Source organism: Aptenodytes forsteri, unplaced genomic scaffold (genome assembly GCF_000699145.1).
Source record: "Aptenodytes forsteri isolate BGI_AS27 unplaced genomic scaffold, ASM69914v1 Scaffold146, whole genome shotgun sequence".
Classification (NCBI taxonomy): domain Eukaryota; kingdom Metazoa; phylum Chordata; class Aves; order Sphenisciformes; family Spheniscidae; genus Aptenodytes; species Aptenodytes forsteri.
In genome coordinates, this window is record NW_008795128.1 from 3,673,058 (window position 1) to 3,687,473 (window position 14,416).

The 14,416-nt window shown below is 36.3% G+C and overlaps 1 protein-coding gene across 1 annotated transcript in view; it reads left to right on the forward strand.

Moving 5' to 3' along the window:
* The window catches only part of MYBPC3 (myosin binding protein C, cardiac), a 63,591-nt gene extending 49,571 nt beyond the window's left edge, over positions 1-14,020 (forward strand). The window contains 5 exon segments of the mRNA XM_009277588.1: positions 4,052-4,247; positions 9,463-9,602; positions 10,365-10,524; positions 11,094-11,230; positions 13,781-14,020. Of these exon segments, the coding sequence (XP_009275863.1) occupies positions 4,052-4,247; positions 9,463-9,602; positions 10,365-10,524; positions 11,094-11,230; positions 13,781-14,020 (873 nt within the window).
* Positions 14,021-14,416: the final 396 nt, after the last annotated feature.

A 14,416-nucleotide genomic window follows, 5' to 3' on the forward strand; every position in this document is an offset into this window, starting at 1 on the left:
GGGCAGGAATCTATGTAAGAGCAAAACCTATGTAAAATAAAACATACACGTCTTTTGCCCTGTGGTTACTGGGTTACATGACAAGTTGCATTTTCACAAAGATCTATCTAATCAGTAAACAGTTGCAAACCAATACATGGAGTAACTGCCTTGAATTGCATGCTTGCACTACTTCGACATAATCACATGCTTGTTTTTTTCTTTCATGCTTCTTATCTCCAAAATTGCTAAAATGGCCCCTTCACTGAGGTCTAGCCACATGCAAAATTCAAGATTTTACATCTGATATTTCTGAGTTATGTAAGTCTTAAAAAAAATACATTAAATAAACAGATATTTTTGCTGTTTTGATATCTGAGTTGAAGAAAATTTGCACAAAATTGACAAGCTGTCCCATAAGCAGAGGAACTGATAAAGTTTGGCATTTTATAGATTTGTGTCTTATGTCCCCTGTATCACCATCTTCCCAGCATACTAACCCACCTCTTTTGCTTAGAGCAGCCTCATTGCAATATTCCTAGAGATTTGCCAGTTCTTTGCCCTACTCCCCTAGGTAGTCCTAGCTGACAAGCCCTCTGTTCCCTGGGCCAGAGAAAGTACACGTAGCAACTAATCCAGAGCTTCACTTATCCTGCCTGATCATTCAGCTGTTGCCAAACAAAACAGATAAAGACCAAGTCTTCCCTGACTTTTTCTCAGTGGGGACACTAAATGAGGTTTTGGTATTTCACCCTGCCACCAGTTTTCACAAAACTGTACTAAGCTAATCTTAGAGATTTCTAGTGCACTGTCAAATTTAGCTGAAATGAACCAACTGATTAAAAAGTCATTTGAGTAGCTGACTGACAGACAAATCATCTGTTGGTATAAACTCTTGTCTCCTAAAAGGTAAGGCTAACATCTATCCGTCAACAACAAGTTTTAGCCCGAGAACCAAAACCAGAGGATTTTAATTCAAGAGGTATTTTTTGAGTGAATTAAATTTGTAATAGTGCTGAATTGCAGCTATAGCTGCAATTCTTAATACTGCAAAAGCTATTTAGAATATGCAAAACTGAGGATCTTTCAAAAAAAGCAAAGCAAAAAGAACATTTCACTTTACATTTTGAAAAAGTTTAAATCGCTGGCCATTTCATTGAAGAAAAAGACTCTAAGTAGATATGATTGCAATCTTCAAATTACAAAAAAAGATATAGGAGAAAATACATAAATACTGGAATTACTGTGAACCCTGAGCTAGGGAACACAAGCAGGCAGAATATTATCTAACTAAAGTGTAAGTGTCTTCTACTATTTACAGTTTCTGTGCAACCCTGCCAGTGACCTCTGTGGTCACTACTGTGTCATTTAACACTGAAATTCTATTAAATACCTTGTCAAGGTATCGTGGGCTAAATGCTATTTGCAAATCTATTCAATTCTTCAGATTAAAATGTACAGAAAAGAACAAGTACAACATTATGAATAACCCTTTTTCTGTTGAGTGCATTAAGCAGGTGGGACATTCTGCTGAAAGGAAGGGAATCAATACATTCTTGTTTCAAAATTAACTACACGGGCACATGATTGAAGCAATATTACGTGCTATTAGTGGATAAAATTCACAGTATTACTGAGCAGTCTTCTTGCCCATCATATATGTGTGAATATAAACATCTAAAAGCATTTAAATTCGTTCTTCCCTGGCAGTAAACTCCCTGAAGTTTCTCTGGTGTGCTGTTTACCCACTCTGTCACTCACTGTTCTCTCTCAGATTACCTATTACACATTGCAGAAATCCAATCCTCTGAGATATGTATTAGGAACATGCTTTCTATCTGTTTATGCTTTTCACAGTCTATAAATATAAGAGTATATGAAAACCAACACTTTGAAAACTTGCAATCTTTCACTGGCACTCATAGCACCTCAAAAAAGGAGGTGCCATGAGAGAACATATCTGATCAACCACACTAGAACACCAGCAGTAGCAAAGCTTGATTTATAGTCAAGATATTTCTTATGATAAAGATAATGCTATGGTTTCTCATGCCCAGGCCAGATCCTCGATTCACCTCATTACTCAGTCCATCAAGAACTATTAAATCTTGTAATCAGTCTGAAAACCTAGCCAAGTATTTGTCTTGACAAATTAGAAATTTAAATAAAATTTCCATATAAGTATGCCATTTTAACTAGATTGTTTTTATTTTGAAATCATTCCCCTAGCCAAAATTTTCAAGAAGAATCCTCATATCATTTTAAAATATACACATATGTGGAAAGTAAAATAGAGTCAATTCTTGTCAAGTTCACCAATAATCAGACATGGATATGGAAAAACAAAACAAAACAAAACACATCCTTTTACTTGTTCAAGAATTTCTACTACACCTTCCAGCTGAAGAAGGGAACCCATGTCTTCCTCTAATGGGTTTTTGTAAGGGTTCTATGAAATGAGACCAGGGTGAAGGTACACTAGAACTGGACAAAATAATCTTGTATCTAATATTTCAGAGCTACAGGCCTGAGGTGACTATACTCCTTGGCAGAAAGCAGTAAGAAAATCAGTTACCAGACGGGGAAACTGGAAGATCCAAAAACATTGCTCATTCAAGCTTTATTATCAGCCCCAATGTAAAATCAATTACAATACATCTGGTGATTTACATGCCAGAGAAAAGAGCATCTATTAAAGAATAGTAATTTCTAGGTGTTTTAGAAGTCCTTTAAGTGTAATTTTGGACGGATCTTGGCCTGACTCTTACAAAAGAAGAAGTTTTTCTCTAATACCACAGAAAAATAAAATTATGCTGCACAGACTTTCTGAGCAAATACCAGACAAACCTGAAACAAAGGTGCAGCAAAGCACAAAGATTTATTTTTATTCTGCCTACCTTTAGGCACCTAAACCAAGAGTCTGAGTATCCTAATCTCCCTCTGTAGGCTAAGAAAAAAGATACAGTCTTACAGAGTACCTCCCTCTGTAGCCTAAGAAAAAAGATACAGTCTTACAGAGTATCTTCCAGACACCCAGTGAATTGAGGAGCCTTCTAGAGGTGCTTTCTCTGCTGTTTACTAGAGGCGGAGGCAGTATATGTCCTAATTTCAGTGCCTTAGACTTCAGTTCCAGGGCAGCCTAAGCAGATCTGACTGCTGGCTTGGATGGTCTCACTTTCCCTCCCCACCCATTTGAGCTGCTCCTGGCATTCATCTAGCCCTGTGCTGCACTGTTTCACCATATTAATCTGGGAAAAACTTAAAAAAACCCACCGAGTTATTTTCTGCTAGATTGACTATAAGTACAGTTAATAAATATGATATGGCCCTTTTCTGTTTTCTTGGGATTATTGGTTTGGAGCTGTACTGTGGAAGTAGTACTCAAACAACTTTTGAAGAACTAAATATTATCTACCAGTTTTCCTAGAAATAGCTGAGTGACAATGAGGTAAACCACAGATACCTTACTGATTCCACAACGTCATCTTCCGTGGGTGTAGCAACACTGACTGCTTAGGTTGACAGTCACCAAAACAATTTTTGCAATGCAGAAAGAATTATACAGTAAGTTTCACAACCCAAGACTTCAAGATTATAACAATTTTTCGAAAGATCTTAAAAATGCCTGGGGATAGAGAATCAAATGTTTTAAGAAAGGGGGGAGAAGGGGGAAAAAAGCTAATAAACTCCTCAGATATTAAAGACTTCTGTTACTTAATAATAATCAGAGCGAGCCAGATCAACTGTTGGCTTCACAGATGCCTGGGAAAGAGTACCAGACCAGCACAAGCATATTTTTTCTGGATTTGTTCTCAGTATAATTTCAGTCTTTTCTCTAACGGTAACTAAATGGCATCCTCAGGGCATGGTGCAACTAAATCACACAGATGGGAGCAAATATTTGTCTGCAAGAAAACAGAAATTGGAAAGTATTTAGAGAGTTTACTATCTTAACTCTGCATATTAAATTAGGCTTTCTAGACTTATAGACCACTAAAAAACAGAAAAATGAAAAATGGAAATCTACTATAGCCTAAAAAGAAAAAAAAATTTTTTTTTTTTTTCTCTTCAGGGTAAACCAAGACCCAAAATCATTTGGATGAAAGATGGTCAAACTCTAGACTCCAAGGATGTGGCAATTCGGAACAGCAACACGGACACAATCCTTTTCATCAGAAAGGCAGAGCTTCATCACTCAGGAGCATATGAATTCACTCTTCAGATAGAAAACATGACTGATAAAGTTGCAATAACAATGCAAATCATAGGTAAGAACCTAACGACATCAAAATTAAGCGTATCATACAAAACAAAATAGTAGCCATACTGAAGCAATCTGAAGATCCAACTACCTCAGAATCCTTTCTCTGACAATGGTCGATAGCAGATGACTAGGACAAAGCTCAGAGCAGGGCTAGCCTGTCACTCTATTTTCCTAGTATATTTTCCCAGCTTGAAACTATCTGTTTCCTAGAGACTTTCAGAGGGAGAGGGATTATCTGTGTCCCACATAGCTCTTGGGGGAATCTTTTTCTTGCATGATTTTATCCAGTCAGCTTTTTAATCCAGGTCTAGTTTCAGAATCCAAATATCCTTTTGTAAGGAATTTCAGTTTAAGTGCATGTACAACTACCTATTTTCTTTGTTTTGAGTCTCTCTCCTGATAATCTCATTTGATATCCACACAGTTTTGTATCAGAAAAACCATGAATAATCATTTATTCACCTTTTCCAAGCTACTCATGATTTTATAGCCTTCAGTCACACTCTCCTCAGTTAACTTTCTCAAGTTTTAGACTCTGTTTATTTTTAAAAAGACGCCATTCCATATCTTTAATCATCTTTATCACCCTTCTTTCTACCACTTTGAGAGTGATAGAAAAAATTTGAGAGTTCTGGTGTTCTTGGGAATAGCCATATTGTCCTCAACAAAAGAAATAGGAATCCTGGAATGGATATACTCTTACTGGGTTTCTTCAGCAGATAAGGACAGTGAAGATAAAATCATTGCACTAATATAACTCTACTGTTCCGAGAATTACAAATGACAACAAGACACAGTCCTGTGAATTTGGAAAATTCACATTTAATGCCTTACTCTGTTAAGAGTGTCTAGTTAGCTTGAGGCTTAGTGGAGGCTTATTCTCCATTATACAATTTCTAGTCTCTTTTCTAGTGTCATTTTAAAGGAATGCACTGCCAAAGTTTCATTAACTTCCCTTGGGATTTTGTGAGATATATTCTGAGACCTTGCCTACTCAGATTTCACTAATGTTCAGCCAGAGCTCTTGTATTTCTCCTCATTACAGCTCTATGTAACATTCTTGATAATTGTTTTTACTTCTCTTTCCCCACACTTCCACACTGTGATGCCAAATTTCCTTCAATGTATCAATACATTTTTAGAATATGTATTTTGGCACAAAAAGAGTATTTAAACATAACTCTTAATGCTTTGGAATTAAAGATATAATGCTGACTGTATTCTGCTTAAAGTTTTATAAAATAATGTTGGCAGAATGGGTATGCAGTGGTGCCAAGAGCAAACAAGAAAGGCATAACAAATTGGAGCAAATCTGTCTTAATACCACCAGCTGCTTCTGCTCAACAGGATGGCTGCAGTTCTGCAACAGCAAAAAAAGTAAATGGCAGCTAAAACAAAAGTAATCCCAAGGGACTCGGATAACGGGGAGAAGTGCACCCTACACACCAAAATACCTTTCTAAAACTAGTCAGTGACTCTAGATTCTAGCACATTGCTCTTACAGCATAGTACCAGGTATCTTCCACCCATTGTTTGGTACTGTAGAAAGGCATAAAAACACATACATGTACCATTGTCAAAGAGTTATTCCATGTAGAAAATGAATGGCTGATAAAAAAGCAACTAATTTTATCACACAGATTAATACACGTCAGAGTTGGAGGACAGGTATTAAACTTTTTACTTGTTGGGCAGCTTGCTCAACTGAAAGTGAATAAATAAATTTCTTTTAATTCCTGGCCAAGAAGAGAAAGGGCTTGTAACACACGCACATACTTCTGCAACCAAGGCATCTACTCTGATTCTTGATTCTGTCACTCTTTCATCATAACTACCTCTTTTCAATTCTGTCAACAGCACTTTTTGCTCTCCAGACTTTATATTTTCTTGGCAGGAAAGAAACATGGGTGAGTCAGGCACTCTTTCTATACTACTGGTAATGCTTTAGGTGCTGTAGAATGGCATGCTGAAAAGCCAACCCAGCTTTCAGAGATATAAGAAATCAATCTGTGATCTTTTAAGATGTCTGTTCATCAGCTAACTTCCCTTGGCAAATGTCTACCTGATGAAGGACTAATGCTTGTAGCCTCAGCCCTTATCTTTTTTTGGAGTAAGGCAAGAATGCAGGTAACCAAAAGCTCTGCTGCTATGATCAGTCACCTGTCAGTTCCAAACAGGAGGAAACACTGCTGTTACTGCTATCACCTGCCCTTATTGCCAAAACAATTGCTGCGGTTTACTCTAGAGACCTACAAAATACGGACTTTTACTATGGGAATACAGTATATTTCAAATACTTATAGAAAGGTCTTAGATAATGAAAATCTCTCCAATCTCTGAAAAATAGTTCCCTCAACTTTTTTCTCCCTCTACATGCATCAATAAATGATGCCATCCATTATGCCTTCTATTGACCAAAGCAAACCTCAGTTCTATATTTATTTTTTTTTTAACTGGAATTCTTTATTGTTCTCATTATTTATTATTTGAAAATAATAATTCACACTTTATCTCTTCTTCCCATTCTATAAAATTCAGTAATATGCAAAAATCCTGAGATAAGCTTGTGCTGAGGGTAGCAGAATATTTCCCCAGAATATAAATCCCCACTCTAACACAGTGTCCTACAGAGGAAAGTAATTTGCTACAGATGCATCACTAGGATTTTTTCCCATCCTCTGTTCAAATTATCAGCTAGAGATGTACTGGTTAGTACTGAGAAAGGAACAGTCTACAATTCTACAAAGGAATTTTGAATATATATTCTTGCAGATTGCATTATCCCATCGAACCACCAAGACCAAGAATATAAAAATCCATTTAGCAAATGTTTCCATCTCTACCTTTTGTAAGATTGTCCTTTACAAAGCCTTACAAGTATTGAGGATTTCAGTACACTCTTCTTCTTTATCCCTTCTATACCACCATGGGTAGATGTAATAATTTATTAAAAATTAAAAAGGGATTATTTAATACATCATTGAGTTGTTATCACATTAATCTAATAGCAGGTTAAGGCTTAAAGTGTTTTTCTGTTCTTAGTAAAGTCATACTCTGAAATCATATCTATATCTATGTACATAAACACATACATAAGAATGTCTTAAATATATATATATACACACACACACACATTCCTGAAGTCTAACTCTTCCAATAGATTACTGAATTAACGAATGACCTGCCATCCCATTGTTTTTAGTTTTGAAGGGAGGTTCCCAGATAATTGCTTTTAGGTAACCAGGAGCAATAAGGCACAGGCTTCAAAATCTATCTGTTCAGTGAGGCCTCTGCAAAAAGTGTTCTTTTTCCTTTCATTGCACCTAAGACTGTATTTTTCTTCCATTTATCAATCTCTTCCTATAGTATTTAAACCAACTACCATCACCAAGTTCTCCACAGTTTTTGACAAAGCAATGTATAAGCATCCTTTTAAAACAAAAAACAACTGTTGTGTAGATATATCTGTAGGTAAGCACACAGGAAAAATACTTGTAAAACTAGGCAGATACTGTGGAGGGTTACAACAGTAGGTAGACTTGAAAATAATTAACAAATTGCTAAATATCACAACATCTGTCTACTATTAGATTATAATACACATTCAGGGCTTGTAGAGCTTTGCCCACTGAGACTGTTACAGTTTTCATACCCACACAGGTATTCATATGTAGTATCCAAAATTCTTCTCTTCAAATCAGAATAGATTAATTGATTTCTGTATAATGAAGATACACATCTAGAAATATTTCTAGATTTTAAGTTGTGATTCAGGATAACAATAAATACATTTCCACACCTTCATAAGCAATGTTGTTCGTTTGACAACACATTACCATTCCCTACTTCAGAAACAGGGAAGAAGAAAGAAGGCTTTGCTTGAAGTTGGTAGGTGTTGAGAAACAGAAGATGGCAGCTTTTTCTCTGAAATGTTAGTGTAAGAGAGGAAGAAAGAGGACGATAAATGGAGAGCAATGCATTCCATATTCCTTACTAAAGTTCATGAAGTGTTCTAGTTGGCTCCAGTGTTTAGCAATTTGAAGGAGGACAAAAAGAGATCAGCTAATTATAAAGCAGTCTTTGATTCCAAAGTACGCCAGTGAAAAGAGAATTAGCACATTAAGCTTTGTCATAGAAAGTCACAGTTCCCCTAATAACAAAGGCTGGTTTATTACTGATTTGCATATCCTTCTTCAAGGAATTAAATTACAAGCAATCTATAATTACAAGCAATCTATAATTACATTCCTTTGTGCTTTGCTCATCTCAAACCTTCATCCATCAGGTTTTTACCGTTTTCTTCATCTTTCCAGCTTAGCTACAAAAAGGGGAGACAGTTTCCATTCAGCTAGCTAGAATGATCCCGAACTATCCTTCACCTAATCACAAGACCATCTACCCAAGCCTAATGATCATCTCCCCAACAGGCCCTGTAACTGTGAGCAACAATCTAACATATCAAAAAGGGGAACTAGCATCTTCAAGTTAAAACAGACAGGAATATTACTTAATAAATCTAATTTAAATGTTACAGCATTTGACTAAAGAACATTGGTATAAATATGAATCATCCTTAAAAGAAGGAAAAAAGAAAATTATTATAATTTCATAATATATATTCTTCTATATATTTCCAGATATCTTAAAATGGACATAGACTTCTGTACCTCTTTGAGAGTTTGTTCTTTTTCTAGCTATTACAGAGAAATGTCACTAGTGGGCAAGCTAACAAGCACTGAGGCAACAGGAAAAAGAGTCAGGTATATTCCCAAATGGCCGGCCTTCCTTAGCTGAGAGGAACATATACCCAGTTGCCGTTGTTGTTTATATTACTCTGTGTACCTAAATGGCTGAGAAATTGCACTGAGGTAACAAAGCAAGTAATAAAACTGTAGTAAAAGAGTTAATCGCACCCATCCAAACAACACAAACTTCTTATTCCATTTTAAGGAAGAGTTTGTCTGGTTCCTATGTTACTAATTCTACTGTGTTGTCTATTTCTCAGTAGGTTTCAGGCCTCTCAGAAGAGTATTAAGAGGGTATTTGAAAATTTCCCAACTTTCCTGTTTACAGTTTCAACTTCACATAAATGAAGTGTATTGCTATGGAACAATTATAGGTTGCTATCAAGTTCTATTTTTTCCCTGCATGGGAGGAAATGACAAAGGTCTTGGATCTTGAACCAAAAGCTGAGGTTTTTTTTCATGTCTCCTCTGCAGACAAGCCTGGTCCTCCTCAGAATATAAAGCTTGTAGATGTTTGGGGATTTAATGCAGCCCTGGAGTGGACACCTCCACAGGATGATGGCAATGCACAGATCTTGGGCTACATGGTCCAGAAAGCTGACAAAAAGACAATGGTAAGAAATTGCACTGAGTCAGTGACTTTGTATGGAGTTTAAACTCCTACCTGCTCTGGGAACACAGAGACTTGAGGAAAACAGCTGAATTCATGACTCCCAGTTGTGTGTCCAAGGTGTACTATGGCATATTGGAGGCAGTTAAACATTGAAGAATAGAAGCTAAAAAGAACCAGAACGCTAAGTATAGAATGGTATAAAATGCCCGGTAGAAAATGTAAAAAGAGAGACCTAGCCTGTCCCATCTCTGGTGGTGATTGGACAGATAGTGCTACTCAGAAGGTGGAATTATATTTTTTATTTGGAATTATATTTTTCATAAATGCAGGGAAAAACTGAAGGGGAGGGAGGAAGAGTTAGACTTCAACTCAGATGCTGGGCAGAGTAAGGTATATACTGGGAGAGGTATGTATGCCAGTCAAACTGGAAAACATCTCTCTCATGGAAGTCCCCATCAAGTAGTCATGTTCTGAAGACACATCCTGTATCAGATTCCCCAGATACGAGTAGGGCTAAAATGTAAAGAGGTTTTTTTTCTCAAAATGTAGGTATTCATACATCTATCACACCAGCAGAAAATAAAAGTAAGAAAATAGATCAGCTGATCTTCATGGGAAGCAATATAATATTCATTTTGCAGGCTAGTGTTAAATACCTGTCTACCTGTCTTTTCCTTGTAGCAAGAAGGATCTCTCCATACCAAAACTAGCACCATATCTGACCTCTCATAGCATCTTTCTAAACAGTATAGTCTTGTTACAGGAATGGTATACTGTTTTTGATCACTATCGTCGCACAAACTGTGTAGTGTCAGACCTGATTATGGGAAATGAGTATTTTTTTCGAATCTTCAGTGAAAATTTGTGTGGATTGAGTGAAACTGCTGCAACCACCAAAAATCCTGCCTATATCCAAAAAACAGGTAACATATTCTTCAAAACAAAGATCACAAAAGCCACTAAGTACCAGAAGTAATACATTGGTAAATGGAAAATACAGTGTTACTAGATGCACCACTAGAGATATTTTCATCACTTAGTAACTAGCACTTATAAAGTATTTTAGCATCGAGAGCCCTTATCTAGGCAGATCTCCTGTACTAACACAAACATCTGTTCAAAAATATTTAATCACACAGTCTTCCTAAACTATATTATTTTAAGAAAATAATACAACTGGAGGGTTATATTTACATTCTGGGGTTAAAAGTTTTAAGATGTCTGTGGTGAAGACTTCCCCTGCAGATATATGGCTTTCATATTTTTAACAGAAGCTGAAAACCCATGATTGCCAGGACCTTTTACTTTAACTAAAGCATTAAACATGAGATGTGTTTTAGAGTGAAGCGAATTTAAAGATTTGTTATATCATAAATGCCATAGCTCTGAAGCTTCTCTAAATCATAGAGGCAAATTAAATGACAAATAGATTGTATGCAAGTCAACAGAATTGAAAACACGGTTCTTACTCTTTTGTTTCTTTGAATTGCAGGCACCGCTTATAAGCCACCTAGTTACAAAGAACATGACTTCTCCGAACCTCCTAAATTCACTCACCCTTTAGTAAACCGTTCTGTGATTGCAGGATACAACACCACACTCAGCTGTGCTGTAAGAGGAATCCCCAAGGTACAGATTACACCGTCATTGATATTGTCGCAACAAGCCAAGATGCTGCCTTAGAATTCATGCCAGTTCAGTGGGACTGGAGTGTAACATGACTACGTTAAGAAAAAGCAAAGGTCACCCAATTATCTCCCACCTCACTCATAATTGATGCTTAACCAGAATGCATGGTGCAAGCGTTTGTGTGGTTGTGCACAGAACCAGTGAGGCAATACAGTAAAGGTGACAGAGGAAAGGACAGTCATTGCTTATGGTAACACCATGCCATTGAAAATGTACCATGCGTACATAAAATCTACTCACTGAAGAAGGTAACAACAAAAAAAGTATCTTCTCGCAATGCTCTCTTCAGTCTTTCAAGAAAACAGCAGCTAATGTAATATACTGTTCCATTAACCTAAATGATACATAGGAACACCAGTTTTTCTGTTATGTCAATATGTGCACATAACTTTCTGAGAGTCTGAGTTATTTTGCAAAATTAACTAAAATAAGACCTGCTGTCATGTGTGAAGTTTTGGGGCTTTTTTTTCTTTAATCTCACAGGAATATTTTCTCAGTCTAAATATATTTGTTGAAGTCTCTTCAAAGAGTACAAAAAGATGTACTTTTTTGTTAAAGTCAGGAACAAACAGTAAAAACTCTATCAGCTAGGAGCTAAATTTAGGTTTCTCAAAAAAGGGAAATAGGCTTTTTGTCTGCAGTGAAGGAATTTACCATATTATGACATAATCTTGTCATAAATTTAAATTAGTACAATCACAAAAAATGCAGTACCCTTTTCCCTTCCCCTTCTGGCTGCTTATTTCCAGCTCCTCTCCCTTCCTCATGCCTGCACAAGAATCTGATAGCTACACAGCAAAACATGTAAGATAATTGCTCAAAGTTCAAATTAACTAAAAAAAAAAAAAAAAGTCTTAATGCAATCATTTGCTGTAGTTCACTGGATGAAGAAGGAGCTCCAGACAGAACTCAAGTACAAAAAGGAAGCATACCCACGCAAATAGCTGCAAAAGAACAAGAACATTATAGAAGAAATACTAGCAACTGTAGGCAAAATCCATCCTCCAGCAGCTGCCTCAGCTTGGATTCATCATGAAATGACAGTAATGATATTCCCTCTCAGTTAACTGACCTTTTTGTGCATCTGTATCCACTTCATTCAGTTTCCATGGTTTTAAGAAGATTCTAAGAAAAACTTTGTACTTTAAGCTGTTAAATACAGTAGTCACAGGCTTTTGAATGTGAGCATGCTAGCTCTTCCTTCCGCATTAGCCTGAAGGACACAAATAGTCCTCATCCTTCAGTACACCCAATACTCTTAAAGCAGCTTTTCCAGATACATTTCTGTACCTGCATTGCCCAAATTAACCTTAACAAAAAGTTTCTGTACCTACTGCAGAACTCTGCAACAGGTCCTTTCCACAGAGAGTAGCTTATATTGATAGAGCGTTCCGATTCTGAATAACTATAGATTATCAAGTATACCTCAGATATGATCTGAATGGCAAGAGAAAGTTACCACTTTGAGCAGAGCCAATATGCATGCCCTGGTAGGAGTCTTGAAACAAAAGACATATACCCAGAAAGATAAAGAGGCTACAGAAAAAGAAGCAAAAAATTTTGAGGCAGGAAAAAATACAGCTGATATCTTTAAAGAAAATTAAGCATGGCAACTGGGATGCACGGAACTGTGTATCACAGGTCAAAGACACAAGTGTTTCAGTAGATTTGAAGGCACTCTATAAAACAGTACAGTAGTTTTATTTTTTTTGTGGGTGAAGAAACAGATGATGTTAATTCTGAAAGTAAAACAGACGAATGCAGAGCTTGGTCTTCTACTCTTTAAAGCTTATTTCTTCACTATATGTACTAACGAGCCTGAAATAAACAAAAGCTGTTTGCTTTATATCAGATTTTTCATTTTCACAATTTCATTTATAAAAATTAAAGGCACATTTTCAGGTACCAGAAACAAAACACAATGGCTTGAATTGGTACAGAGCTAACCACTTTATTGTTCAGCTGAAGCCAACAGGAACTTTATTTTGCAATTCCTGAAGTTGCTAAAGTTATGATAAATGGTTTGGAAAATCCTTTCCCAGCCCAAACCTTGGCATCCCAAGTTTGCACCCAACATCTGCGGACCTTTATGGCACTTCTGCTCTAATTATCTGTGCAGTTTAATTCCCTTTCTGTAATATACTTGAAGCATTGAAATATATTTTAATAAGCACAATTAAATAACTCCTGAAGGAATGAATTTGTAGTCAGTTTGTAGGAGTTTTTAAAAAATTGCAATAAAATAGGGCGCAGACCTACATTCTTTACATGCTATTTGAGAGTTAAAGAAAATACTGAACGTTTGAACTACTAGTTTCATGAGTTTGTATGGAATGAGGAGAGGTTCTTTGAAAAATTATTAACACTGCTGTGTAATATATAGCCCTCATAATGCATAAACCTTTGATGGCTAAATTAAAGCTGTAAGATCAGCCATGCCTCTTCCATTTTCTACCTTCTATTTTAAAATTCTTCTTTTGTGTTCTTCAGCCAAAGATACTCTGGTACAAAAACAAAATGGATATCTCTGGGGATGCCAAATACCGCATGTTCAGTAAACAGGGTGTGTTGACCCTGGAAATCCGGAAACCCACTCCATTTGACGGTGGCTGTTATACCTGTAGAGCTGTTAATGAGTGTGGTGAAGCTGAAATAGAGTGCAGACTGGACGTCAGAGGTAATCAGATGAATCTTACAGATAACACTAATACTACAATGAAGAAAAAGTAACAGATAGCTTAAAAAAAAAATTAGGAAAAAAAATCATAGTTCCCCTTTATCCAACCCTGACTTCTTTGGTGTTATATACAAAGTTTGTTAATTACACACACCAGCAAGATCGTGTTTTTAATTCTACCGTAACAGTTTAGAATGAAGTTACTTGCTAGGTAATACAGGTCTGAAAGTGGACAATTATTAGACTTCTGACTTCATATTTTTAGAGAAGATATTTAGCACTGGAATGGAGGTCTATCCACAATGCAGTGTTTGTAGATAATTTTATTATCCTTTGTGCCATACTCTGTAATTGAAAGTTTTAAATTAAGTCATTAGCCGTTAGACATATGTAAAAGGTAGTGCATGCTACCTCACAAACATGTTTCAAACACTGATAATTTTTGTTGT